Source organism: Python bivittatus, unplaced genomic scaffold (assembly GCF_059951505.1).
Source record: "Python bivittatus isolate LINGU-HERP-01145 unplaced genomic scaffold, Pbiv_v1 ctg000850_np1212, whole genome shotgun sequence".
Classification (NCBI taxonomy): domain Eukaryota; kingdom Metazoa; phylum Chordata; class Lepidosauria; order Squamata; family Pythonidae; genus Python; species Python bivittatus.
This window is the reverse complement of record NW_028277112.1, coordinates 22,250,021-22,277,290: the sequence shown is the minus strand read 5'-3', so window position 1 is coordinate 22,277,290 and position 27,270 is coordinate 22,250,021. Positions and strand designations below refer to the sequence as shown.

The 27,270-nt window shown below is 35.0% G+C and overlaps 1 protein-coding gene across 1 annotated transcript; it reads left to right on the top strand.

Annotated features, from left to right (window-relative positions):
• TRIM36 (tripartite motif containing 36) lies at positions 1-25,800 on the top strand. The gene is made up of 10 exons (XM_088129967.1): positions 1-268; positions 4,781-5,018; positions 11,360-11,685; positions 14,547-14,693; positions 15,695-15,790; positions 18,775-19,028; positions 19,621-19,745; positions 20,924-21,217; positions 21,923-22,220; positions 24,141-25,800. Exons 1-10 carry the CDS (start codon positions 242-244, stop codon positions 24,505-24,507), a joined length of 2,172 nt encoding a protein of 723 aa, XP_087986093.1. The 5' UTR covers positions 1-241; the 3' UTR covers positions 24,508-25,800.
• Positions 25,801-27,270: the final 1,470 nt, after the last annotated feature.

Below are 27,270 nucleotides of genomic sequence, written 5' to 3'. Positions count from 1 at the left end.
CGGCGTCGGAGTTTCCTAGGGGCAGCAGTGGCAGCTGCTGGGCGCCTCGCAGCCGCTTCGCGCGTGCTCTCTTGCTCCCTTCCCTCGCGCCGCGCTCTCGGGGGGAAGGGCGGACTCGACCGGTTCCGAGAGTCTGCGAAGAGGGCGAGGGAACCAGACTCGCGCGCCCCGGGCACCCTCGGCTCAACCGTCCGGGACCAAAAGCGGCGGCGGCGCTGGTAGTGGTAGTGACGATTCCAGGATGGAAGGGGACCGGCTGGAACCCGTCGTGAGTGCTCCTGAGGGGGAGTCTCGGGCCGAGGGAGATGGGAGGGTCCCCCGAGAGGGGCTGTGACACGGGGGGGGGTCGTTGTTTCGGAGGGGAGGGGGCGGATCTGGGGTTTTCTCCCGACCCTTGAGGCTGACCGTGGCTTTCTCCCGACCGAAGGGAGGCAGGAGCCCTATCTCGGCAGGGCTTCCCTTCTCTTTCTTTCTTCCCATGGCTCGGCTGCAAAAGCAGAACTCTGTGGCAGCCTTTTCCGCTCTTTTCTATCAAGAGATTGTGGTCGCCTTTTCAGCAGCTGGCTTGCCAAATACCCGCACCCCACCCCGCCCCGTCCTCGACTTGAAGGCTGACACTTCTCCCACCCCCTTGTTTGCTTTAAGACATAAGATTGGAGACTGGGGTGTTGTGCCGTCCGCCCAGGCTTTGTGCAAACTCATAGTATGTAGCTGAGCGTTTGGTGGACTCTATCCCAAGGAGGGGCGGTCAGCTATTTTGACCAGGACTTGTTTCAGATCTTTCAGGAATGTCTGCATTACTGCAGATGTGATGGGAATACTTGAATGGAGCTTGTGTGAGAGAGCAAGTGTGTCAATCCTTCATGCCCCCTTGATCTAGGCTGGGAAGGTGCAGTCCATCTTTTAGCTTTTCACTGTGTGTAAGTATTGACAAGGCAGGGTTAGTTATTCAGTCATGAATTGCTTTCCACATGCAAGCAAGATGATTTCAAGTCTTGCTTTCTAAAGCATACATGCAGCAAAGTAGATGAATGTATGCAAATACACTTGGGAAGATGATAGGGAAATTAAGGCAAAAGACTATGTTCCGCATATGCTATTTGCATTACTGCAGCTGTATCCAGGTTTCTCAAATAAAGATGACCAATGCAAATCAGAATATTAGACTACACTCTAGCCTGCATGAAACCAGGATGTGGGAAACTGATGCCAAGGTTATTACTGGTAAAGAAACTTAAGTTGGAAAAAGCACTCCCCCAGCCATCAAAGTCACTTGGATTAGTGAACCCAAAGTTAATACCTAATTGTTCACTGCAACTCCTTCAGGACTTTTTTTTCCTTCAAATTTCTATTGTATAAACAATCTATACAATAGTTTTTTGTAATGATTATGCTTCATTTAGTTTATCTTCATCCTGTGTAGAGCTGTCTTGAAACCCTTAACTAAGGATTTCCCAGGGATTAGTAGGTGGAAGAGAAGTTAGACTGTTGATGGTATCTTAGGTCAAGCTTTTCAGTGATTTCTCAGAGCAAGTTTATATAAATTTTGAAAAGCATAATTAAGAGTGTCTTGGGGTACTTTAAATGCCATGACAAAAGCATATACATCCAAGGTCAGTGTTTATGCACAATTTTCTGAAAACACTTCACTGTAATATCATGCCTTTCAAATATTACTCTGGAGAAGTCTTCCAGATGGATACCATGCCAGTGATTTAAACATCTATGAATGATCCAGGGTGAGAAACAAAATAATACTCTCCCTGTCCGTCTCCAAGCACAGATCCTCTCTCATTCTGGGACACAGTTTCAAAAACTGAGTTGAAAAAAGGATGAAATAGCTTCAAATCCAAATCTAAAATCGAAGTTGAAAGATCATCACTTGGTCATCTGTCTTTATTTAAAATGATACATTTGACACTGAATGGCAGTTGTTCAGCTTTATAGCATCCAAGGTATATTTTAAAAAGGCAGATTACTGCATCTTCCAAAATGGAAGAAAACTCATAGTTCAAGGAAAGTTTTACAAAGGTTTAACTCATTTTGTTTGCTTTCAGAAGAATAAGATTGTCATCTAGAGTATAAGTCAAGCTACACAAACTGAAAGGGAGTATCAGTACCATAGGCTGCAATCCCTCCTTAAGAAATGTCAGTTTAAAATATGAGTGGAAATCTATGTTTAAACAGCAGAAAATAACTTTTATCAATTAATCTTTATTGAGTGAATTTGAGTAAATATATGAAGAGATGGTGGTTTATGTATGTCTTATGTTTATGTCAGAACAAATGTTTTGAAAGATCAGATTGCAGCTTGTGGTACTTCAAAGCTCCTTTCATAATATAACAATGTGACAAAAATGAATCTATCCTTCTATCATCACATTTTCAGTTTACTGAAAAAGTACTGTGGGTCTCTACTCAACACATCACACACTAAAGTAGAACTGTATTTCTCTCATTTCCCTTTTTTCTTTGGATAAGTAGAAAGTGATTTTATTTTATTTTATTTTTTGCTTCTTGAGAATGAATAGCAACTTGACTATCCCACACTGAATCTTTGGCAGCTGAGTTTGTAAACTGCTATTCCCAAAAGGCAACATGCTGAAAGTTGCAGAATACATCTTCTGATTTATTCAACCAGGCTATAATTTATTCTGACTGAACTGTAACTGGGACAAGCATCTTTCTTTTCTATCCATGTGCTTTCTTGTACTTCAGAATCCTTTTGGAAAGAAGGCAAAGAAAACTGCCATGTGCTTACTAGATGTCTATTTAAAGCACAAGCCCTTCAGTCTATCTAGTACTATCTTTAGTACTAGAAAATACAACCAGTGATAGATTGGATAGGATTTGCATGCCTTTGTTAAATATTTAGGCTGAAATAGTCTTCTAACAAGTGACATTAATTCTCATATCTAAAGTGGTTTGGTAAATTCTTAAGGTATTTACTGCCATACCATGGTATCACTGTGAAAGTGCAACTCTCAGAATCAAACATTTTCAGATTGTATTTGGCATTTGTTTTCTTTCTAGTATTTTTTTTTTTTTTGGTTTTATACAAGAAGTGAAAAAGCTTCACTTTTATTATATTAGTAATTATATATATAAGTAAAATATATAATATATTTTATTGTATTATATTAGTCAGAATAATTTATTATCATTTTAAGATTTGTTTATCTCTGGTTTGTTTTTAACTCTGTTATATACTATCCAGGCTCATAAGATTGCAGTGGTTAACAAATATAGTAAATCAATCATTTTTAAATTAACATTTTAAAATTATTTAGGGGAACAGTATGTCAACAACACATTAAAAGTAAAAAAAAAAGCATCATAAAGAAGAAACAAAACAAATACATACACACACACAAATATTTAAAAAGATACTGCAGTATTAAATCTGTGCCTTGCTGGATTAGTTGATATAAGTGATTAATTATGGTTTGCAAATGTTTGATTAGAAGCTAATTAGAGAAAGTGGTGTACTGGAATATACAGTAATAGAAAATATTTCATTCTATTCTGAGTAAAGAGAAAGTTGATCATTGTGATGTTTAAATATACATCATTTTCATACAATGTGTTTTAGTAAATGTATATTTACTGAATGTATAAGCAAGTATATACTGGAAACAAGGATGGCTTGAAAGGATAGAAAGGTATGACTTATACTGGATTGTATTTGTGTAATGTAAATTTACCTATTTCTATTTTATTTCCTTTTTCTCTCTTTTTTAATTTCTTTTGCTTATTACTTCTTACTCCTTTTCTGTGCCTTATATAATGTTGCTTTCTCCAAAAGAAAATAATATGAAAGGTGTATATGTGTGTATGAAATGGTATAGTATACAGAGAACATAATACTTCTTTTCATAATCAGATGCCTCACATTTTTATTTGGAATCAAAACTCAGGTATATCTTTTTTCATGTTGCTCCAAAATTTGGTTTTTAGAAGTTTGTGTTGGCCTTATTTTCTGTATGGTGCTCTCCAACATTCAGAGAATGTGTGCAAATAGAGGATATCACATATTACCAGTACAAGTGATGGCACTCTGCAGAGTAAAAATAAGCCCAAACCTCTGAGAAAAACTACTTATGTTTTATAGCATTCATTAAACATAGACAAAAATTAGTACAAACTTATACATGTTTACTCACTATAACTCTCAGGTAAGTTAGATTGCAATATTAATGGTACAAATGAATGACAAAATAGCTTTACTGGTGTTTGCCATGTAATTCATTACTTTTCCTTTTTTTTTCTCTTCAGTTTAGCCTTGCTGTAGCTATACATCTACTTTAAACAAACACATAATACATCAAGATTTTTGCAGAGCATCTCTCTTGCTCAGAGTAAAATTCAGTTTCTTTTCACTAAGCTCAAGAAATCAGCCTTCTTTCCAGGGCAGTTAATAAGCTTCCATACTAGTTAGAGCTCTATCCTATACCTTTTTTTGTCATCGTTTATATTCTTTCCCATTTCATTTTTATGGTCTTGGTCTTATTAAATGTGTTAACTGACTACTTCATTTTTTACTGCACTTGATTAATCTCTGAATCAGAATAGGAGTCTTTGTTGTCTTTAGTTATTATATGAACATTTTTTTATAATGGAAATTACAGGTAATTTGGACACAATGTCAAAACAGAAAAGTGCAGCATATTCATATTTTCATTTCTTTGAAGTTATTTGACTGAAATAATATATGTTACTTGTCTCTGTCTGTAGCCATCATACTGCTCCTTATCAGCTTCTCATTTCTTTTTGCTTATAGGTTACCATTAAGAATATTGAACGAGAACTCATCTGCCCAGCATGCAAGGAGTTATTTACCCATCCACTTATTCTCCCTTGTCAACATAGTATCTGCCACAAATGTGTAAAAGAAATTCTGTACTTAACATTTGAAGATTCGTTCAATGATGCTGCGTCAGAAACTTCCAATCATAGTAGCCCTCGCAGTAGAATGAATTCCCCTAGCTTGGATAGAATTGACAGGGTTAATAGATCAGGTATGTGAAAAAAACACTATTTTTAAAAAATATTTTCCTCTTAAAGTAACATGGTAAGTTACAAAATAAAACAATCTTAATCAAACCACATCAAAATACAATAATAAAACATGTCATGACAACTACACCCAGCTTAGTCAGTCAAAATGGTTAAGCAAGTAGATAGGCTTTGATCTAACACAAAAAATAATATACATTATCTTGATTAGTATGTGAATTGCACAATGTATTTGTAAATAACCAGTGCATTAAAAAAAGTGTAAAATGGTGCTTTTTGCTATGTGGTTGGCAAGGTGGGGTTAGGGTATTAATGTTCCAGCAAAATAGGTTTTATATCTGTTGTGTATCTCTGCATGTACATGTAGTATCATCAAATTGTTCTGGTAAGCTTAATTGCTTACTTGAATACAAAGCTTAATTACTTTATAGTATGTGCATCTTCACTTTCCTAAGAATGCACCATATTTTTGTGCTGATTTAATTTCCAGGTCCTTGCATTTTGTATAACTAAGAAATAAGCCCATGTAAATTAATGTAATCCTAGGAAGAATGGCTAGGATCATGGTATTGATTTATCCACTTGTTTCTCTACTCAGCTGTGTTTGACTTCATCTGCATATACAATAGTGGAATTCTTCACAAACCCAGCTAAAATTGTGAAATGTTTTCAGCAACCTAACAAATCAAACTATTCATCTAGTCCAGAATTGTTTATAATGAGTAGCAGTTGCTGACTAGACTCTAAGGGAGAGGTCATGCTCACCACATATTTCCTTTTTCTTTTAAACGTGGATACCAAGAGGATGAACCTGTGATCTTTTGCATATAAAGCATATGCTTTGGTGACTGAATTATGGTCATTTTCATGTTACTGGCGTCTTTTTGGTGCTGTCCAAGATGATAGATTGATAGCCACTAATGATGGATCTTTGAATAATTTTCATACATTAGTATCATTTTTTTGATTCCCAGTAATTTCAGCAATTGTAACTAGAATTGAAAGTTAAAAAATAATGAGCCATGGCTGGCCTCCTACCAATTGTATAAGTGTCCTTGTTTATAAAATATGAATATTAACTGGTTGCTTTCAATCAGGAGTTCATAAGCTCTAGTACCAAATTTCCTGTTTTAGACCTTGAGAATCTAGTTAAATACAGATTCTGAAAGTTTCATGCTGCCCTAATTGAATAATCAAATAATGTTTTCAAAATAACTTCTGTAATTATTTGTCTATATAATTAGATTGTGTTATTGGTGTTACAGAAGCACAGAAGTGAGGTTATAAATGTTGATTCAGCTGGTTAGCTTGATGTGTGCGTTATTAAAATGTTATTAATAAAATAAATTAGACTTTATTTTATTGTGGAAATCACATTTTAATGAAAAAACATTCATGAAACCTTAGCAGTGTTATAGTTAAAGCATAAGTAAACTATGATCTAATAATAATTCTATCTTTCAGTTATAGATGGTGATCTTTTCTTCATCCCTATGATACTTGCTTACTTAAATGTCAATCCCATTAATCATAATGGAACTTCCAAATAAATGTGCATGGCTTGTCACTTAAGCCAATTTGCTGTTATGAAACAAGGGTAGATGCTGTGTTATCTCCAGCATATCACTGTAAACCAGTACATAATCCTTCCTTTTCAGCTTCTAAAAATGATTCTCTGTTCACTGTTTACAGCCTCACAAAGGAGGTCTCGTGGGTTGAGAGGTAGAAATGTTTCCTTTTATATGGATGTAGATAATACTTAGTTGAACTTGGGTCTTATTATACTAGGTCTAGTATAATTATTTTAAGTATCAGTGGTCAAGTCCAAAATTATCAGTTGGGCAATTTTGCAAACAAAAATTACTTAAATTTTGCTAATGCATATAAAAGTCACCTGGATTCAAATGGGCAATATTACACTTTCATTAGATTATGTTAAACTTCCATGCATTAAAGATTATCTTTAGACATAATTAATAAATGGTCTTTTGGATTTTGGTACAGTGATTCTGATGCTACAAAGGTGTCAACTTACATTGTTGTCTGAAGTGAAAAGTTTTGTTGGTTTTGATGTTCTGAGTTTTTCTTTAACACAGTTTTTAAGTATAGATGTCAGTTGCAGCATTTAAATTCATTAGTAAAGTAATTAATTCTAATCTGATTCTATTGTAGAGGAAATAAATAGCAAAGGAGTAAATGATGTATCCCATATACTGATTTTTGCTACCAGGTTTATATTTTGATTATTTTCTGAAAAGAATAATACAAGATTGTGCCCCTGTTTTTACTCATAGTTAACAAATAGTGTCTTATTCTGTCTATATGCAGCCTCTCAATTTTTTTGGATTGATTAAGTGGTTTTCCCCAACCTGCCCCCTTCCAGATATTTTGGGATTACAACTGAGTCTGACACCCTCTAGATATAAACAGTCTTTCCCTTTTTCAACTTTGATATGGCTGCAAGGTGGAAGTCACAAGTTTCAGCTATTTATGATTAACTGTAGCTTTCCTTGCCATCCAAATCTGGACAAAATGTAGTCAATCTTAGTTATAGTTGATGGAAACAAGTCATTTATGAAGCTTGCTTATTTTACTAGCTATAATTAAGATTAACCATAAACTGAATTTAAGAGAACACACGAAACTGCAGTTAATCTGAGTTAATTATCCCTTCAGTCATATCAGAAAAAAGTAAGGGGTGAGTATCTAAGCTCAGTAGAAGACTAGATGCATTCTGTGGATTGGCTTCAACCTAGGGTTAGGTTTCAGGGGTGAATAATTGTTGCTTGTTCATCTTGTTTTGTGAGAGCCATCAGTTTCAGTCCTTTTCACATGAAAGTTTCATAGGTAGGATATAAAATAGTATGTTTGTACAGACACAGGCAATATCCTGTTTGTAGATTAAGGCTGTGTTTCAAAATTCATTTTTGTTAAAGAAGATTAAACTCCAGAAAGGGATGAATGAAACTAAAAAGTATTTTAGTATGAAAGTAATACATTTTACATACTTTTATTCTAATTATGTCCATTTAACTCTATTCAAAAATTATTATTCCCAAGCTGTGATTTAGTTTCCAATTCTAGTTCCCAGTACAATTCTTGTCTAATAATCTTAAAATATTATATCAAAAGGTAGGAAGAACATTGTTGGTGTCAAATATATGAATCCAGTTGACTTAATTTTATTGAGTGTTTTAAAAATACATCCCATAAATGGATTCTTCTTATTCTTCATGTGATATGCTGGTGATACTGTTGATTCAAAACTCTACAATAAATTAAGGGTGTATTATCCCTTTTCTTCTTTGTCATGTGGTATGGTGAATTATTTTTTTAAAGCCATTAGAACATTGAATAAAATAATTGCTCTGTCTCTTAGTAGAAACTCTGTTGCATGCATTCAGTACATTGTATGTTTGTAAAATGGCTTTCTGGCTTGCAACCACAAATATTATTCTTGCATGTCATGTGGAAGCAGAAAAAGGCAGTTGGAAATAAGCATCTTTTTCTCAGCCAGCCAAATACTGTTTTTGTCAAGTTCTGCATTTATATAGGTAGAGGAAAATAGAATAGTATATGTATTCCTAAATGTTGAGCTGCTTCTGGTGCTATGCAAGGGGGATGTTCATTGAAAGATATCTAAAACAGATCTTAAATTCAATGCAGGTTCATATATGTCTTAAGTGTCCAGGTACTAAGCTCTTTAGTGGTTTAAAATTGAATTCAGTACCTTAATTGGAATATGACATACTTCAGGGATGTACTGTGTTTAGCCCAGCTGAAGTTTTTTAACTTATCCTCTAGATATAAAGTGTAATAGAAAACACAAGGGCTAATAATATACTGACAGTCTATATTATTTCTGCTAGTATGTTTTAACTACAGATAGTTCTCAACTTATGACCATTCATTTAACAACCGTTTGAAGGGATGATGGTGCTGAAAAAAGTGACTTACGACCAGTCCTCAGACTTATGACAGTTACAGCATCCTGGGGTCATGTGATTGCCATTTACGACCTTCCCGGGGGCTTCCAACAAGCAAAGTCAATGGGGGCTTCCAACAAGCAAAGTCAATGGGGGAAGCCATATTTGCTTAATGACTGCATGATTCACTTAACAACCAGTGGAAAAAAGTCATAAAATCGGGCGCAACTCACTTAACAACTGTATCACTTAGCAAAGGAAGTCCTGGTCCCAATTATGGTCATAAGTTGAGGACTATCTGTATTAGTAAGTAAATGCAAGTAAGACTTGCACAGACAAGTAGAAATTTGCTTAGCCACTAATAATAATAGTACCTGAATTTTGTGATATCTGCCATATAATACCTTAGTTTAAGCAAATATAAATAGACAACATGAAAAGGGATAGAACATCTTAGATCTAGTTATAACAATCATCAGCATGTCACATGTTTTCATTATCATTGCTTTTATTTTTAACTAATTTTGCTGCAGTTCTAGGCATTTAACTGCACGCTTTAGCTTGAATGAAAATATTTGCACTTGTGGGCATTTCAAAAGCATGTTACTGTCTAAACATTTCAAATCATACTATCTAAACTTGACCACTGCACTTTAATTTATATTGCATTTTATTTTTCATATCTATCTGTTTAACTGCCATCTGAATAAAAATATCTTAAATTACTTCCCTGCTAAATTTGTCAGCCTAAGACTGTTTCTGTGGCATCACTTAACTGCATGTTGCATGCTATACACCCTCCGGCTTCTTAGACTTTAAAGGCTGAAGTCTTATATCAGTTATTTTTAAGTAAGTGCCATGTAACTCAGTGGCACTTACTTCTCAGTAGATCAGTATAGGTTTGTGCTGTGAGTTAAATTGTGCTTAGAACATACTATATTTTAATGTTAAAAATGCATGTGTGTTGTGTTGTAGTGTGTGTGACCTTTTTAGATTAAACCTGCTGTCCAAACAAATAATTCTTTTTTTAATAATCATTTGAAATTAGTTTATAAATGCACTGGTCTCTGTTATTGCAAATTTTCATATGCATCTGATGCTAATCATCTTTTTGAAGGTTTCCTGGGATATCACTTTATCCTTGATTCACACAGATGTTCTGAGTCTGAATAGTACATAATAATTTGTTTAGAAAACAATATTTTAATGAGTTTCCATTATAAAAGTAATTGAGAATGACCACTTCTCCGTACATTTTAGAATTATGTTCAGAAATTCCTTTGCGTGTAAAGAAGTCCTGTAATTTATTTTACCTTTCCATTCTAGTTTTCCAAAACAGTACAAATGTTGTGAGAACCTTAATCTGGGAAGGAATATCTATATAAAATATCTGAAATTTCTCTAGATTTACTTAAACTTAGTAGTGAGATTTAGATTTTTTACATCAAAGGTGGGAAAAAATAAGTTTTTCTTTCTGTAGAAACATGTAAAGGATTTCATGAGTAGTATTTTAACGGGCTGTTGTTCTTGTAGGTCCAAAAGAATATTATTAATGTTGAAGTATGTGACATGCATATATTTTCATGTTCTATCTATAGATGCATTAATTTTAATGACCAGCTAGTACAGGTAGTCCCCAGTTTAAGAACGACTTCCATTCCCAAGGTCTGCCCTTAAATCGAATTTATATGCAAGCTGGAATGGTATTATTGTATAATACTGTATAAATGGTATTGTGTAACTTGAACCATTGTGTATTTAACTCGAATCATTGTGTATGTTACTCAAATTTTGCTGCAATAGGCTCCATTCTTAAGAACTATGGGTCGTTCTTAAACTGGGTGTTCTTAACCTGGGGACTACCTGTAATCGCTTGCAGTTTCGGAATGAAATCAAAGTTATATCACTCCTCTGCTTTGAAAGCAGATTTCTTTCTTTTCCTGTTTCTGCTCCACAACCAGCATATATTGGAATCAGTATATACCTTATTTAAAAAAAAGTTTGCAAAAGATTGGGTTGGAAGACCCTAAAGTACAAAAGGCTATTGTGAGTTTCAAGATAATCAGGGATCTGAACAGAGATTCTCATTACCCGATCTTTCTCAGTTAAATTATACTATTTTCCATTATGGTTTTTACAAGATATGTATGTATTCATTCCAAAATTTTACTCATAAATCAAAGGACTGTCCATTTATAAAGTATTTAGTGTAATTTTCAAAGTAACACACTTTGTTGTCATGATTTCGTAGTTCATATGAAAACTATGTTATTAAACAGTATGACACTCATTTAGTGTCTGCCTATAGTGTGCATCTTTTTTTAAAAAATGCAATCCAGTAGCTTAGCATTTCTTGATCTCTTGACAAGGTAAAACATTTTTTTTATTGCATTGTAATTGTCCTACCATCTACACAGGTTGGAAACGCAATTCATTGACTCCTAGGACAACTACCTTCCCTTGCCCAGGATGCCGGCATGATGTAGAACTGGGTGAGCGTGGCATCAGCGGCCTATTTCGAAACTTCACCTTGGAAACTATTGTAGAACGATATAGGCAGGCAGCAAGGGCAGCCACAGCTATTATGTGTGATCTCTGTAAACCTCCAGCACAAGAATCCACAAAGAGCTGCATGGATTGTAGTGCAAGTTATTGCAACGAATGCTTCAAAATACATCATCCCTGGGGAACTTTAAAAGCCCAACATGAATATGTGGGACCAACCACCAATTTCAGACCTAAAGTAAGTGGTATTTTCCTTCAGTGTGGATATAAGCACATAGAATTGAATGTATGTGTATTTATTTAAAACCAACTGTTCATTAAATGTTGTTATGAAACAATTACTTTACTACTCTTAACAGACATGTTCCAATAGTACCATTCACTGTTCAGCTTTTGATTCAGTTGCTATAGATGTTGATGAACGAGCTGAAATGTATGTAGTATACGCATAAGCTGCACTTGGAAGAAGTGTACAGTTTAGTGTAATTGCCAAAGCAGATTTAGGATAAGAAGCATAGTGTTTATATTTCTTATTTTTTAAAAGTGCATATAGCTGGCTTTCTATATTCAAATAATTTGAAATGTAAGTTTGTTAGGATCTAATATTTATATTCCTTTGTGGAATTAATCATGTTGAATTCTTAGTATTTTCTTTGGCTTAACTTTATTACTTTGTATATTAGCACAGTGAGATATTTTATGCTGACTAGAGTATTATATTTAAGATGGTTATCCTAAAATCTTAAATATTTTGTAAACAGTTTTAAATGTAGGTTAAGAAACCTGCTGCTGCCGCTAGAATGAAATTTTAGGTCTTGCTGGTAGAGTGTTGCTAGTGGAATTAGACTTTTTCTTCCTCTGTAAGCCACTGTTTTGTAGGTGAATTAGCACATTTCAAAACAAATAAGAGGTGATTGCCTCCCTTTAATACTTGTTTTCCAAGAATATGTACTGAAACTATGTTTGATCAGAGGTATTCTTAGAAATCAAAATGAGGGGTTGTGCTTTGCTGTTGGCCAAATTCCAGTTTTAAAAAAAGTAAGGTAGACCTGAATGTTTGATAATGTCTGCTCACACATAGGTATCACAGATCCCAGGTATCCATCCTTGTTAGATCTATATCCTATTTCCATATTTTATAATAATTGTGTAAAACTGCTGGAAAAGTAGTGCTTGTGTAGAGCTCTCAGTGCTGAAAATGTTGCCATCCCTGATTTACTATTTGATTTAATCTGTTTCAGAGAAATTGTAAAAGTTTTTGTTCTGACAGTCTTTCATAAATAGATTATAATAGATAGGATGAAAGAAGAAATCAGATTTATTTTTTGCTAGCATGGTAAAAGCCATGCTTAAAATATTGAGAACAGATGTTTTTCCACACTGCTAAGTGGGATAAAGATCAGAGAACTGGGAAAAAATTGATGTCCTGAAAAAAGCAATTCATAGAGCTGGTCTTGTGACTTGTCACAGTAACAATTCTGACATCATGGGTGAAACTTTCTGCTGTTCAACAACTGTTGTGGTTCAGAGTGAGGAAACCTGCTTGATAGTGGGGCTTTGGATCAGCTCTGTCCTCATTGTATGATGTAAATAGATTGTACTTCAGTATGAGTCAGGTCATATCATTTTGTGGGATAGTTGTGGAGTCAGATGTTAACTGGCCTCAAGTCTCAAGTAAGTATGCCCTGCAGCATATTACAGAACATTTCTTCTTTCTTTCCTGCTCAACATCAGTTTAGGTTGCATGGGGATCTCTTTCAGATTTGTAATGCTATCCCCAAGACTACTGCTATACTTCAAAAAACCTATCTACTTATCGTTTTAAACTGATCTCCATATTTCATAATGCCATAAGAAAACGAAGAGAATCCTGAGTCTGGGTGACTGCTTCCTGATTCTTTTTTTAAAATACAACTTGTAGTTCTTTAGGCAGAAGTATGAATGGGAATGAGGATAGTTATATCCTTAAGATTTGTCTATTGAAGCCTGATGCTGACATTTATTGTAAAGAATGTATGAAATTGTGCAGTTTAGGAAAATTAGGGGGTTTAGCTTTCAGTTTTATTAAGGGACTATTCCAAATCTTCACTATCCAAATTATTAACTTTTTCCCCCTAGTTTCCAGTTTATAATTTGCTCATAGATGCATCCATTTGTACTAGCTCTTGAACCAGTATCAAATCTGAATTCCTCTTTAGTCCAAATAATAGGTTAAATCAAATAATTAAATGTATGAATTAATGGTAGGGAGATTGTAGAGTTGCAAATACAATTGTCACAACCACCATTAGGGATGCTGATAGTTATATAGTGAAACCTTAGTTTAATAGATCCCTTTTTAGTAGACTTTGGATAGAATGGAACAAAATAGTCTGGATGAACAGTTAAATTTACATTAATGTTGATCTTTTGTTGCTATTTACATCTCTAACAAAATGCACAAATTATGTAATTTGCATCCATTTACATCTTTATTATGCAAATGATGAAAATAACCAGGAATGACATCATTTGCAGGTTTTGCATAATGATGTAATTATGCAAATGACATAAATTTGCCACGGATGAAGTAATTTGTGATTTAACAGACACGCAGGAGCAAGGAGCGTTCTTTCCCCTAATTGATCACTGTAGTTCAACAGCATCTGGATTTCACAGCCATATTATAAATGCCGTAAGCCTATCCTACCTCTTGAAAAATGCTTTTGTTAACATTAGAGAACCTTCCATTATGGCATATCCTGCAGCAGAGGACTATAGCTTCAGCTTTATGGAAAAAAATCAGACAAGTGATTTTCTGGATTTTTTCCCCCATTTTGTCTCTCATAGTTGAGGTATACCTATGATGAAAATTACAGGCCTCTCTCATCTTTTTAAGTGGGAGAACTTGCACAATTGGTGGCTGACTAAATACTTTTTTGCCCCACTGTATATAAGTACTATTCTATCTGATAAGAAAGGAAGAAAATAATTTTAATATCTGCAGTAAATACCATCAAAATGTGTATGAAAAACACATACCATCAAAATGCTTCTGATTTTATTTCATAATTACGCAGTTCTTGAAGTATATTTTATATTCTGTTATTTTGTTCTCAGATTTTGATGTGTCCGGAACATGAAACAGAAAAAGTAAATATGTACTGTGAAATATGCAGAAGACCTGTTTGTCACCTTTGCAAATTGGGTGGTACGCATGCAAACCATAGAGTGACTACCATGAGCAGTGCCTACAAAACACTCAAGGTGCCTCCTTTCTTCATTTCTTGTCTGGTTCTATGTTGCTTAGTGTTGCAAAGAGTAAAGCAGCTGCTTTGTTCAACTGATTCTGTGTGTCATGAAAATTCACAAAAACCTGGGATAATTAAATAGTGTCCAACCTTTTTCTGACTTGATTCTGACTTATGCCATAATTTTGTGACCAGCAACCCTCAATAATTTTCAGGTTTCCAAGTGGGTCATATGTGTAGAATGTTAGAAATTTCCTCAGAAGTAAAATGGACTTCAACTTTGTTTAAAAATCTACAGTCTAAATGATGTTTTTAACATTTAGGCACATTTGAGTATTGCTACCCATAAAGCTACAAAGAAGGTCATGGCCACGGGTTGTAAAATTTTTAATATCCTTGAAGGGGAACATTTAAATTTAATCAGTATCGTTGAATACCTTATATTGGCTCATGCCATCTGTTCAAATAGACAAATATTTTATGATGGGTTTGATGGGACAAATAACTTTTTAAATTAGCTCTTGTAATAGAGGCAAAGTAGATTTAATTTGATAATATGTAGTACTGGCTAAAGTTGTTTTGGTTCACTGCAGGTTTTAATGGACTTGGTTATATACTATATTCTTTCAGTAATCTTTTTAATTTGGAAGCAAACAAATAAACAGTTAGAATTAGTGATGACTACAAGCATCTCCATGTGTAGTGAAAGAACAGGTTATACTTTTTTTTAATGCAGCTTTTGATGAAATAAAGTTGACTTTGGCGCATACATAGTTTATGCCAAGGTCCATCACGTTTCTTTGTTCTCATGTCATGATTGAATTATGTACGCTTTTAGTTAACTCTGAAACAGTTGCTGGGCTGCAGTTTTGATAGATGATATAGAATACTGTGGTTTATTGAACTGAACTGTTAGTAGCTAAGCAAAAATATTAAAATTCCTTGTATTCGCTAACTTAAAATGCAAAAATAGAACTTTACAATCATTTTTAACCAGCATAGTATGATTTTTCATAGGAGAAACTTTCACAGGATATACACTACCTCATTAGTAAGGAGAGCCATGTGAAAAACCAAATTACAGAGCTTGGTCTTTTAATGAAAGAAGCTGAGGTAAGAACTACTTATTTTTGCCATGGCCACACTGTGGCTCTTTAATAGTACTAGTATTAATGTGAATTTCTACATGAACAATGTTTATTGCATTTTATTGAAACTCTAAAACATCACTTTCAGTTGTAATTTGACCAATTTATTTAAAGGTCTTGCATACTGCATTTAAAAATGAAGAGCTACATACAGGGCATTCGGAAAGTATTCAGACCCCCTTCACTTTTTTCAATTTTGTTATGTTGCAGCCTGATACTAAAATTGTTCAAATTCGTTTTTTTTCCTCATTAATCTACACTCAGTACCCCATAGTGACAAAGTGAAAACAGAATTTTAGAAACGTCTGTAAATTTATTAAAAAGGAAAAACTGAAATATCACATTGGCATAAGTATTCAGACCCTTTACTCAGTACTTTGTTGAAACCATTGGGGGATTTTCTGCCATTCTTCTTTGCAAATCCTCTCAAGCTCAATCAAGTTGGATGGGGACTGTCAGTGGATAGCCATTTTCAGGTCTCTCTAGAGATGTTCAATAGGGTTCAAGTCAGGGCTCTGGCTGGGCCACTCTAGGACATTCACAGAGTTGTCCCTAAGCCATTCCTGTGTTGTCTTAGCTGTGTGCTTAGGATCGTTGTCATGTTGGAAGATGAACCTTTGACCCAGCCTGAGGTCCTGAGCGCTGTGGAACAGGTTTTCATTGAGGATATCTCTGTACTTTGCTCCATTCAGCTTTCCCTCAACCCTGACAAGTCTTCCAGTCCCTGCTGCTGAAAAACACTTCCACAGCATGATGCTGCCACTACCATGCTTCACTCTTGGGATGGTATTGGGCAGGTGATGAGCGGTGCCTGGTTTCCCTTCAGATATAACGTTTAGAATTGAAGCCAAACAGTTCTATCTTGGTTTCATCAGACCAGAGAATCTTGTTCCTCACAGTCTGAGAGTCCTTCAGGTGCTTTTTTGCAAACTCCAAGCGGGCTTTCATGTGTTTTGCACTGAGGAGAGCTTCTGTCTAGCCTCTCTGCCATAAAGCCCAGATCGGTGGAGGGCTGCAGTGATGGTTGCCCTTCTGGAACTTTGTCCCATCTCCACACAGGATCTCTGGAGCTCAATCAGAGTGACCATCGGGTTCCTGGTCACCTCTCTTACTATGGCTCTTCTCCCCCGATTGCTCAGTTTGGCTGGGCAACCAGCTCTTGGAAGAGTCCTGGTTGTGCCAAACTACTTCCATTTGAGAATTATGGAGGCCACTGTGCTCTTGGGAACCTTCAGTGCAGCAGAAATTTTTTTGTAGCCTTCCCCAGATCTGTGCCGTGCAGTACTCCTGTCTCTAAGCTCTGCAGGCAGTTCCTTTGACCTCATGGCTTTTGCACTGATACAGTATGCGTTGTCAGCTGTGAGGCCTTCTATAGAGAGGTGTGTGCCTTTCCAAATCATGTCCAATCAATTTAATTTACCACAGGTGGACTCCAATCAAGGTGTAGAAACAGCTCAGTAACTATCAAGAGAAATGGGAGGCACCTGAGCTAAATTTCAAGTGTTGCAAAGGGTCTGAATACTTATGCCAATGTGATAGTTCAGTTTTCCCTTTTTCATACATTTGCAAACATTTCTAAAATTCTGTTTTCACTTTATCATTCTGGGGTACTAAGTGTAGATTAATAAGAAAAAAAATGAATTTGAATGATTGTAGCATCAGGCTGCAACATAACAAAACTGAGAAAAGTGAAGGGGGTCTGAATACTTTCCGAATGCACTGTACTTTCTGCTTCTCAAATAGGTTTGTGTTGTATTAGAAAATTACGCTAAAACTGGTCATTCGGTTATATGTGACAGTTGCCTATAAATGTATTGCTAGATATTATGACTGTCAAATAAGAAATATTTGGGCTGTAAATAGCTGGATAATATTTATCTTCATTGTAGAAATTCTCTTGTTTAGAATCAGACTAATAAAACTCTACAACATGGCAATCTATACAAAATACTCAAAAAAGTATGCCACAACGAAGAGGCAACCAGCCCATTATACCATTTCGTGCAAATTAGAAAAAAGTACCTCTGGGATGGAGAAAGTGGGGAGCTTGTGTGCACACACTACTGTGTCCATCACCCTGTTTGGCAAGGACGCATTCCCTTTGGGGCAAGCTGAGTAGCCTAAGTGCCCTCCCTTCTGTTCACTTTTTATTTTGCCCAGAAAAGAAAGTGCTGCAGACTCCTTTTTCTTTGACACTGTTGGTCCCTGCCCTCATGGACAGCCCTGATTAGAACTATATTTGCATTGAGCTAAATGCCTGCATACTGAAAAGACATCTGTCCCCTCCCCGCTCCACAAAATAACTCTTGGTGTCATAAAGATAGTTTCCTTTAAATTGTTTTTGAGATTGTGAGATTGAAATATATATAATTTATTATTCTGAAATGCACAGTGAAAATGTTTAAATTTTTACAGAGTTTTGAAAGGCTTCTGTTGTAAACATGTTCTTTTAAAAAATAGGGGGGGTGTTTCTTATTTTTTTCAACAGTTTTCTACTGAGCCTAAGATCGGAACTGTTTTTTAATGTCAGAGAAGTAATTCAGATGAAGTGTTTCTTCATCCTAATATATTTACCCTAATTGTCACAGATGTTCTGGTGTCTAAATTTTTAAGAACAACCCTTTGTTCACAATTGTAGCTTGTCATGGTTAGTTGCTCATGTGTAAAGTGTTGGACTAACATAGAAAGAAAAGTGTATCTAAATGCACATTTGACTTAAAATTATGGTTTTTAAATGTTTTGTTTAAAAGCAACTATCCTTCAGAATCATAAAGATGAACAACTTATTTCAGTCCATCAAATATTTTAGCCTATGTTCCTGTGTATAAAGAATCCTAGATTTGTGCATTACATTAATCTGACTACCTTCCTTGAAATTGTTCTGGTAACTAATAAAAAACATTTTTAAAGTTAATATATTATGTGTCTTAACTTTTTTTAAAAAAACAGTGCAATGGTGAAAGAGCAAAGGAGGAAGCTTCTAATAACTTTGATAAGCTGTTTGGTGTTTTGGAGGATAGGAAAAATACTGCAATCAGAGCTATTGAAGCATCCAAAAATTTAAGACTGGAGAAATTGCATTCTCAAATAGAAGAATATCAGGGACTTTTAGAAAATAATGGCCTAGTAGGATATGCTCAAGAAGTTCTCAAAGAAACAGACCCATCCTGTTTTGTTCAAACAGCAAAGCAGCTTCATGACAGGTATGTCATTTATTTCTTTTCAAGGTGGCTTGAATTGCGCATGATGCTTTACATGTCTCTTGGGACTTTCCCAATGCCCTTTTAGTTGTACTTTTGCAAGTGCTTGCCAAGAAACTCCACTGGTTGGGATGCATGCAGTGCAGGGGGAATGGGCACAAAAACTAGCAAGTAGAAGTACTTTCTGCTGATGTATGGTCTACTTTGGACCCAAGGATATAATCTGAGATTATGAGATCCATGTGTAGTTCCTATCCGTTTTAATTAGTTTGCACAGGAGAATTTTTTGATGGATTACATCTTTACCATCTTGAAAATTTTATCCAATTTATATGAACTATATAGTTCAGTTGCTAAATTCATTATAATACAGGAATTTGTTAGAAGTATTTTCTCTGGAGAAATCATTCTGTTTACTAATTTTCAGTCAGAAGTAAAAATTAAAGAATCATGTATTTTAGTATGGTTCTTGAATGGTATGCATTCACATTTTTCCCTCTCACATTAAAGCCTTAAAGGCAATTTGTTAATATGTGTATAATGTTTTTCTATGTGTATAATTTAAATTATGTGTATAATTTTTTTCTATCTATAGAATTCAAAAAGCTACTGAATCTTTGAAGAGCTTCAGGCCTGCAGCCCAAGCTTCTTTTGAAGACTTTGTTCTTGACATAGAAAAGCAACAGGATGCTCTTGAAAATATGTGTTTCCATTCAAATGGTAAGCTTAAAAGGAAGAAACATTTAACCTTTCCCCACCTCAGAGGGAGCAAAAGAGAGATTTTATTTGTAAACAGTTTGCTCTTGACTCAGTATTCAATATTCTTCAAAAGTTGGTTGAATGTGCACTTGATTATCCCTCAATGGGGATTTCTTAATATACTAAAAATCCTTATAAGAAGAGAAATAGACCATTAGGAACAAGCTATTACTACCATCTCTGATAAATATGAGTACACATATACTGTTTGGGTGCATCCTGGAGTTTCCATTTTTTATACTGTCAGTGGAGCAAAACATCTTTAGATTGGGAATGGATTAAAGAAGAATACTAGCAGGACCTATCAATAACATTTTGGACAGTTTAATATGGGTAACCTGTAGGCCTCCAAATATTGCCAAGTTAAGATTTCCAGCAGCCTCAATCAACAAGGCTTGATTTTTTTTATCTGGTTATGGAATTTATTCACTGTTTCAGTTTGACTGTACCCCAGGTGGTTTACAAGTAAGAATACAACAACAACAACAGCGATGATGATGCAAAGATAATAAAATAGAAAACACAGTATAGTACAATAAAACTAATTTTGGCATTGATTACACCACAATCAATCTACAAAGGCCATCTGGAAGAGCCAGATATTTTCCAGTCTTCTGGAAGAATGGGCAGGCCTATGCTCAAGTTAATGAACAGAATGTTTCACTGGAAGGGAACCCTACAGAGAATGCCTGAAATCAGGCCCCTATTCATTACACTTCCTGGGTGATGGGAACCCATAGCAAGTGTTTTCTGGCCATCTATGTCAGGCAGGCCAAATTTTTGTCTATCCCTGATGTAATGTTAGTTGCAAGGGGAAAGTTAGTATGGTATGAGCAGCACTGTGGTTTGGTGAGGGAAATAAGTGTGGGTGAGTAACCTGCAAAAAGGTCTATCAGTGTGTTCCTACTTATCAGAAATGGTGCCCACTCCATATTTGGACATACCTGGTCTTAGATAAGCCTGGATGTTGGCTGTATGAGATAGACTGGAGATGTGGGATGAAGATAACAACACTTGAATAAGATGATGTTCTACAAGCCAAATAAATATATGGTTTGCCCCTCTTCTTTCCTTAATTTTATGAATATACATGGAGTGAAATGTATTTTTATATGTAACATCTTGTATGTTTAATTCAGGGAATGATATACCAGAAATCAGTGAGGAACGGAGCAAAATGTATAACAAAGCTTTGATCTGTTGGGATCATCCACAGAGAACTGGTTCAGCTGATACTTACATACTTGAATATCGCAAGCTTAATAAAGAAGATGCTAATTCAGTAAGGCAAGAAATCGAAGTCTGCAGTAAGAGTGAAATAATTTCTGACCTTGACACAAACAGTAGTTATGCCTTTAGGGTCAGAGGATATAAAGGATCTATCTGTAGCCCATGGAGCAGAGAACTTATCTTACACACACCACCAGCTCCAGGTACAATAAAAATCTACATGTGATGCTTTTGTCCCTGTTCTCTTGTTGCATTTAGTGAAACTGAAGAGACTTTAGGTATAAATTTAAACGGCTGTGCTTAATAAGTCTACACATAACATAAGCTAGATGGTATCCAGTTTTTCCTCAGTCTTTTAAGTTGCTATAATGAGGTATAAAATGTCATGATATACTTCTTTGTACTGAGTTTATTGTACTTTTAAATCAGAATGAAGAAAATATTTTTTAGTATCAGTGAATATAAAGTAATAACTTGTTTTTAGGGAAAAAGGCATAATTCTGTAGCACTCTGAGTAAAAAGCAAAAATTGAACAGTCTTGGCTACCTGGTTTACTCTCCATTTTCTAATAATTTATGCATCAGAAGAAACACGGTCACAAAAATTATAGTAATGTATGCTTGAGATTCCTTAGCAACAGCAGTTACTTTAAAATACTATTTAAAATATATCTATATATAGTATATCTATATATCTATCTCTATATATCCTTTAGAACATTTTGCTGTTCCTTCCAGATGACACTATTTTCTGGGTTTTATTTTGATTTTATTGTTTGTACATGTTAAGCCGCCCAAAGTCATTGTCAATGGGCAGTCTAGAATTTTGGGAGAGATGTTTATTGCCCTGTCCTTTAGGATATTTTCTGAAGCTGCAATTCTATAATTGAATAATGTATTCATTTTTAGTTTTCAGTTTTCTTTTGGATGACAAATGTGGCTACAATAGTGAACGTCTTATGCTGAATGCAAGAAGAAATGTTGTGGAAAGCAGGGCTGGGTTTCCTCTGCTTTTGGAAGCTGAACGTATCCAACAAGGCTGTTACACTGCCCTGGATTACATTATTGGAGACACTGGAGTTGTGAAAGGAAAGCATTTCTGGGCTTTCCACGTGGAGCCCTATTCATATCTTGTGAAAGTAGGAGTTGCATCTGATGCTAAGATCCAGGAATGGTTCCAGAGTTCTCATGAACTAAATAGCCCCAGGTAAGTGATCACTTTCTGTTGTTTTCATGGATTTTATTTTCTGTTAAGTTCTGCTGTTGTAACTTAATATAGTAGCTTGGCTCTTTTCCATCAGTACAGATATATTAATTGGATGTAAATATGGAAGATAATATTTTTAGATAGTGATCTGCATCTAAAGAAACACAACCATTTTTTTATTCATGCTCAAGGGAACTTTAGACCTGTGTGTGTTAAATGGATTCCCACAAGGTTTCATTCAATTGAGGGTTCCAAAAGCAATTTGAAGTATCCTTTGATGGGAGGGAGGTCTGCCATTCAAAGAAATAATAATAACAACAAGAACAGCACCAATAATACTTAAGAGGTACATCCAGGGTCTTAGGCATTATATATCACATATGTTAAGATACTTAAAACTGACACACTTGTGTATATGATTAACAAAATAATTAGAGTACTTCCCCCAAGTTAGGGATCTATAATTTTATATATGCACATACTTAATCCAAAGTGCCTTGATTTTAAGAAATGTGACAATTGGAAAATGATGTTTACTTAGGAGAAAGAAAATATACTTGATAATAACCAGTATACTTCATGGAAAGTAGAAAAGAATACATGTAGCTGAAAGAAAAGCAAATAGAACACTTCTAAATCTGTAGGTTAGCAGTAAAAGACAGTCTAAGAGCAGGCTAATCTCACATGGAAAAGAATGTGGCTCTATAAGAATTCTATTGTCCCTTCACATAATTAGTTTGGAAATTGGGGGGTTAAGATTTTCCTTGGTGATTTTCCTTGCAATATACTGCTTTGATTTCTTTAGATTTATAGTATTTACAGAAGTAAGTGCTCTGCTTTAATTCATAAAACTTACTGAAATACTAATAGGGGGGAGAAGATTACTATTGCAAAGAACTGTTTAAAGGATATATTAATTGGTGAGACTTGCCACAAAATGTTGCAATTACATAGTAGAAAATTAATTCTGTTCATATCTGTGAGATGTGTCATCCTCCAATAGCTGTAAGAAACTCTTGAAAAATCATGATGTCCTCTCCTTTTTCTAAGCTTTATGTATTTTCTAGGCCAGGGGTTCCTCCAGTTGTTCTTAGATTATCCCTCTTAGTGGGTATTCTGACCTTGTGAGAAGGTAGTTTTAGAATCTGAAACTCACATCATTCTGATGTTTTCTTATAGTCTAAAAGAAGTCAGTTGTTTATAGTATGCTGAGGAGATGAGATGAAATGATAGGTAGATCTCAACAATTATAAACTCTGATAAGGTAAAAAGAGTGTGTGATCACATCTTGTACATGTCTTGTTCAGCAGAGCACCCCGGGATTTCTTGGATTAGGTTATTTGAGGCTTTGTTAAGTATCAGAGGATTTTAAGATTCAAGTAGTTGTGATATGGATTAGTTACAACAAATACCATACATGAGAGAATCTACAGTATACAGGATAGATTAGGGGGTTTGAAGTTCCATACAAACAGGCTTTGGAGGGCAGTGGGCTTGTTTTACTTCTCTTTCTGCTGGCATACCCTAGCTGAGGTGAGTACTGGATGTGGGTGGATTGCTTCTTCTTATTACAGAATTTTTTCCCCAAGAAGTTACACTGAAATAATGTTGCAGCCAAATTGCTTCCCCACCACAACTGTATTGTAATGCTTCATCTGAAAATAACATTTTGATCACTTTAAATGTTCTAATAAGTTAGAATCCTTTCTGGTCTGTAAGAAATATTTAATAAAGCAAATACAATATACCTTTCTTGTATAATTCTGTCCTATAAGTTGTGTTGATTTTTTCTCTTTAACACATTGTAATATTGTACAAGATTTTAAAAGGCAAATACTTTATTATATGAACATTGTGCTGAAGTCTGAAAAATCTACTGAAGACTTAAGTGTTGTGACATGACTAGTGTTTATTTTTCAGATACGAACAAGACAGTGGTCATGACAGTGGGAGTGAAGACATCTTTGCTGAGTCCTTGCAGCCTTTCACATTGGTAACCATAGGCATGAAAAAATTCTTTATTCCTAAGGCATCATCTGCTTCAGCTGCTCCCAAAGATTCTGTGAACAGAGTTCTTTCCATGCCATCAAGCATCGGAATCTGCCTTGACTGTGACAAAGGCAACATTGGATTCTATGATGCAGATCGGATGAAGTGTCTTTACGAACGTCCAGTGGAATGCTCTGGTAGAATGTATCCAGCTTTTGCACTGATGGGGAGCTCAGGAATTCATCTGGAAGAAACGATTGCAGCAAAATACCTGCAATATCAGGATGAAGACATGTAATACCCAAGGACCCACCTTTAGTTTTGTGTCTTAATTACATTATAACTCCAAGTGCTTCTGCTGCACCCCCTGCTTTTGAGTCTGTTTTTCTTTTGTTTTTTAATTGCAGAAAAATATTCATCTCTACTAAATGTCTAGTGTCCAGAAAGCTCTATTGGAAGACTTCCTTGAACTGTCTTCTGTCATTTAGTGACCTTGAATACTCAGATTAGCACCCTCATTGCCTTTTGTAAACTGGAAACCTGTCTGCTTATCTAATTTTAAACCCTTACTTTCCTGATATTGTTGCCATTTACATTCCATTTTTAAACAAATGGAAGTAGGCTCTTCTTTCTTGGAGCTATATGTTCACTTCAGAAGGAGCTAATTTTGACTACACTGAGTGGCCAGGTGTCTTGGAAACTGTCTTTGCATGAGAGCAAAGTGCTTTGTGAATCCAAGCTACGAGACAACTGGTAGCATTTGGGAGATGGATAATGAGTCACAGTTACTGTGTCTCACACAGATTTATTGTGATTCATATAACTGACTTTTAAAACTGGTGTAATTGTAAGAGTGATTAAAAGGGTTAGGGTTCTTATGTGTGTTTTCAGTATTTTAGGTTATGTCCTATATGCTGTATTTAAATATGTTTAAATAAGTGCAATTTTTCATCAGACCTTGGGGTTAAAACCTCTGCATATATAATAAATCATGGGGGGTGGGGGGATAAAATGCAGACACAATTTGCATTTTATATTTTTCTTTGAGAAAAGGTATTGGCACATTTAATCCTTAACTTTATAAAATTAAGGTGGTTAGTGTGTTTAGAATAAATGCACTGATAATTACGTTTGAAACACTTTCACCTTAAGGTGCCACCATCAATCTAAACCTATTAGCTAGAAAGCTATCCATAAAAAATTGTCTAAAGCTCCATATAATCTACTTAAGCATGTGAAAAATATTGCTCTGAAGTAGAGGTTTGTGAAGCTCAGTATTTCAGGTCATAGGGTTTTTGTTTGTTTTTATGGAAATAAAATGTGTGTAGTACACTTTATGCATTAAATACTGTTTCAAAAAATATCAACTATGCAGAAGTTTCCCAAGATCTGGTAAGCACTAGTTATTCTGAATCAAATAATAATAACCCAAAGCATTAATTTAAGCTTTTTTATTTATAATGTGGTAATTATTTATTGTACAGTGAAGTGATATTCTGCCTGTAGATCTTAAATCATCAATTTAATCCACCCAATGGATTTGAACATTTCTACTGCCTTTACGTACTCTGTACTGTTTGAATTAAAAATAGTAATTTGTGCTGCGAAAAAGTAGAAGGCTCAGGACCTCCTCAGTGCAAAAAGTGGTGCTTTTTCTTTAGTTTAAGGGACCAGGGAAACATCTAGGCATGTGATAATTTGATTTTCAACAAAAATGAAAAAAAAGGAAAAAATAAACAGTTTCTACTTTCTGCACTTTACATACAGACTAAGCTAAACCTTGTGTAGATTACTCACAATGTAGCTGCTATAACTAACAAATAAGTTGGTAACCACTCTGTGATTGGCAAACTCTAGGCAAAGGTACATCATGTAGACTGTTTTTTAGAAAGTAATTTTTGAAGCTTTAATGGAATCCATAAGGCCTTGTTTTGAGAATATTGTGAAGTGGAAATGTAACATTTCTGAATATTTTTTTTTCTCAATTCTTTTTTTCTAATAAAAATAACAAATAAAATGGCTGTTTCTTATTATACTTCCACCTGGTCACTAAATTACTGGTATGGGAAAATTGATGTGTCTGGGAGGCAGGAATTTGGTTCAAAACCACAGTCATTAAATTAAAGTTTTAACAATGGTTAAATTAGGCTTTACTTTGCATTGTTATATGGCAAAATTAAATATTTATTCAATATTGCTTTATGGTTTTACACATCCTTGCATATATGATTAAACATTTATGTTGCATGCTGCAAGTTTACCACTCATAATTTGTATCCATCTTTATTTTTCAATTAATACTAATAGTGAAAAATCAAGGACTTGCAGCTACTAATAAAGACTTCCTAAAGAATTTTGGGATTATTTTGACCTAAATTCTACTTGCAGGTCCTTCACAAAGCAATAAGGTGTATATAGTATAGTATATACTTCTGTGTATATAGTATAGTATAGAAGTTCACTTCTATTGGTATATAGTATCAATTGCAAATGATTCGGTAAGTCAGTTTATTTATGAAAGAATTTGTTTAGCTTATTTATACACTATCTGCCCCTGATTCTTAACCTCTCCTTAGATATATCTAAGCTCCTTCACTATTATAGAGCTGATATTTCAAGGTAGCTTCTGTCATGTACCCTGAGAGTCACTCTATGCTAACTCAATGCTACTGATGAGTGGGCTTTATGGTGGTGCCCTCCATGACCTCCCCAATTTAGAAGATGCCTACTATAATATCCTTTGCCTGTTTTATTTCTTCCTGCTGCTAGAATAATAACTTTTAGTAAGCAAGCCTTCTCTAACCCCTTGTCCCTTACTCCAGTCAGTTGGGTTTCAGTTGCTATAATGGCTGTGTTACCTTGAAATTATGGGGGTTCAAGTCCAATATGCTAGATTGATTAACCCTTTTCTCAGTCATTAACCTGTAGTGCTTCTAATTTCAAAGGTAACTATCAATACATACTGGTTTGTTGTTGAATAGCAACAATATTTTGATAGCCTTAAAGTCAAAATCTTTTCTTAAAAGGATGACACATTAAAAGAGGTATATTATCTATGCTA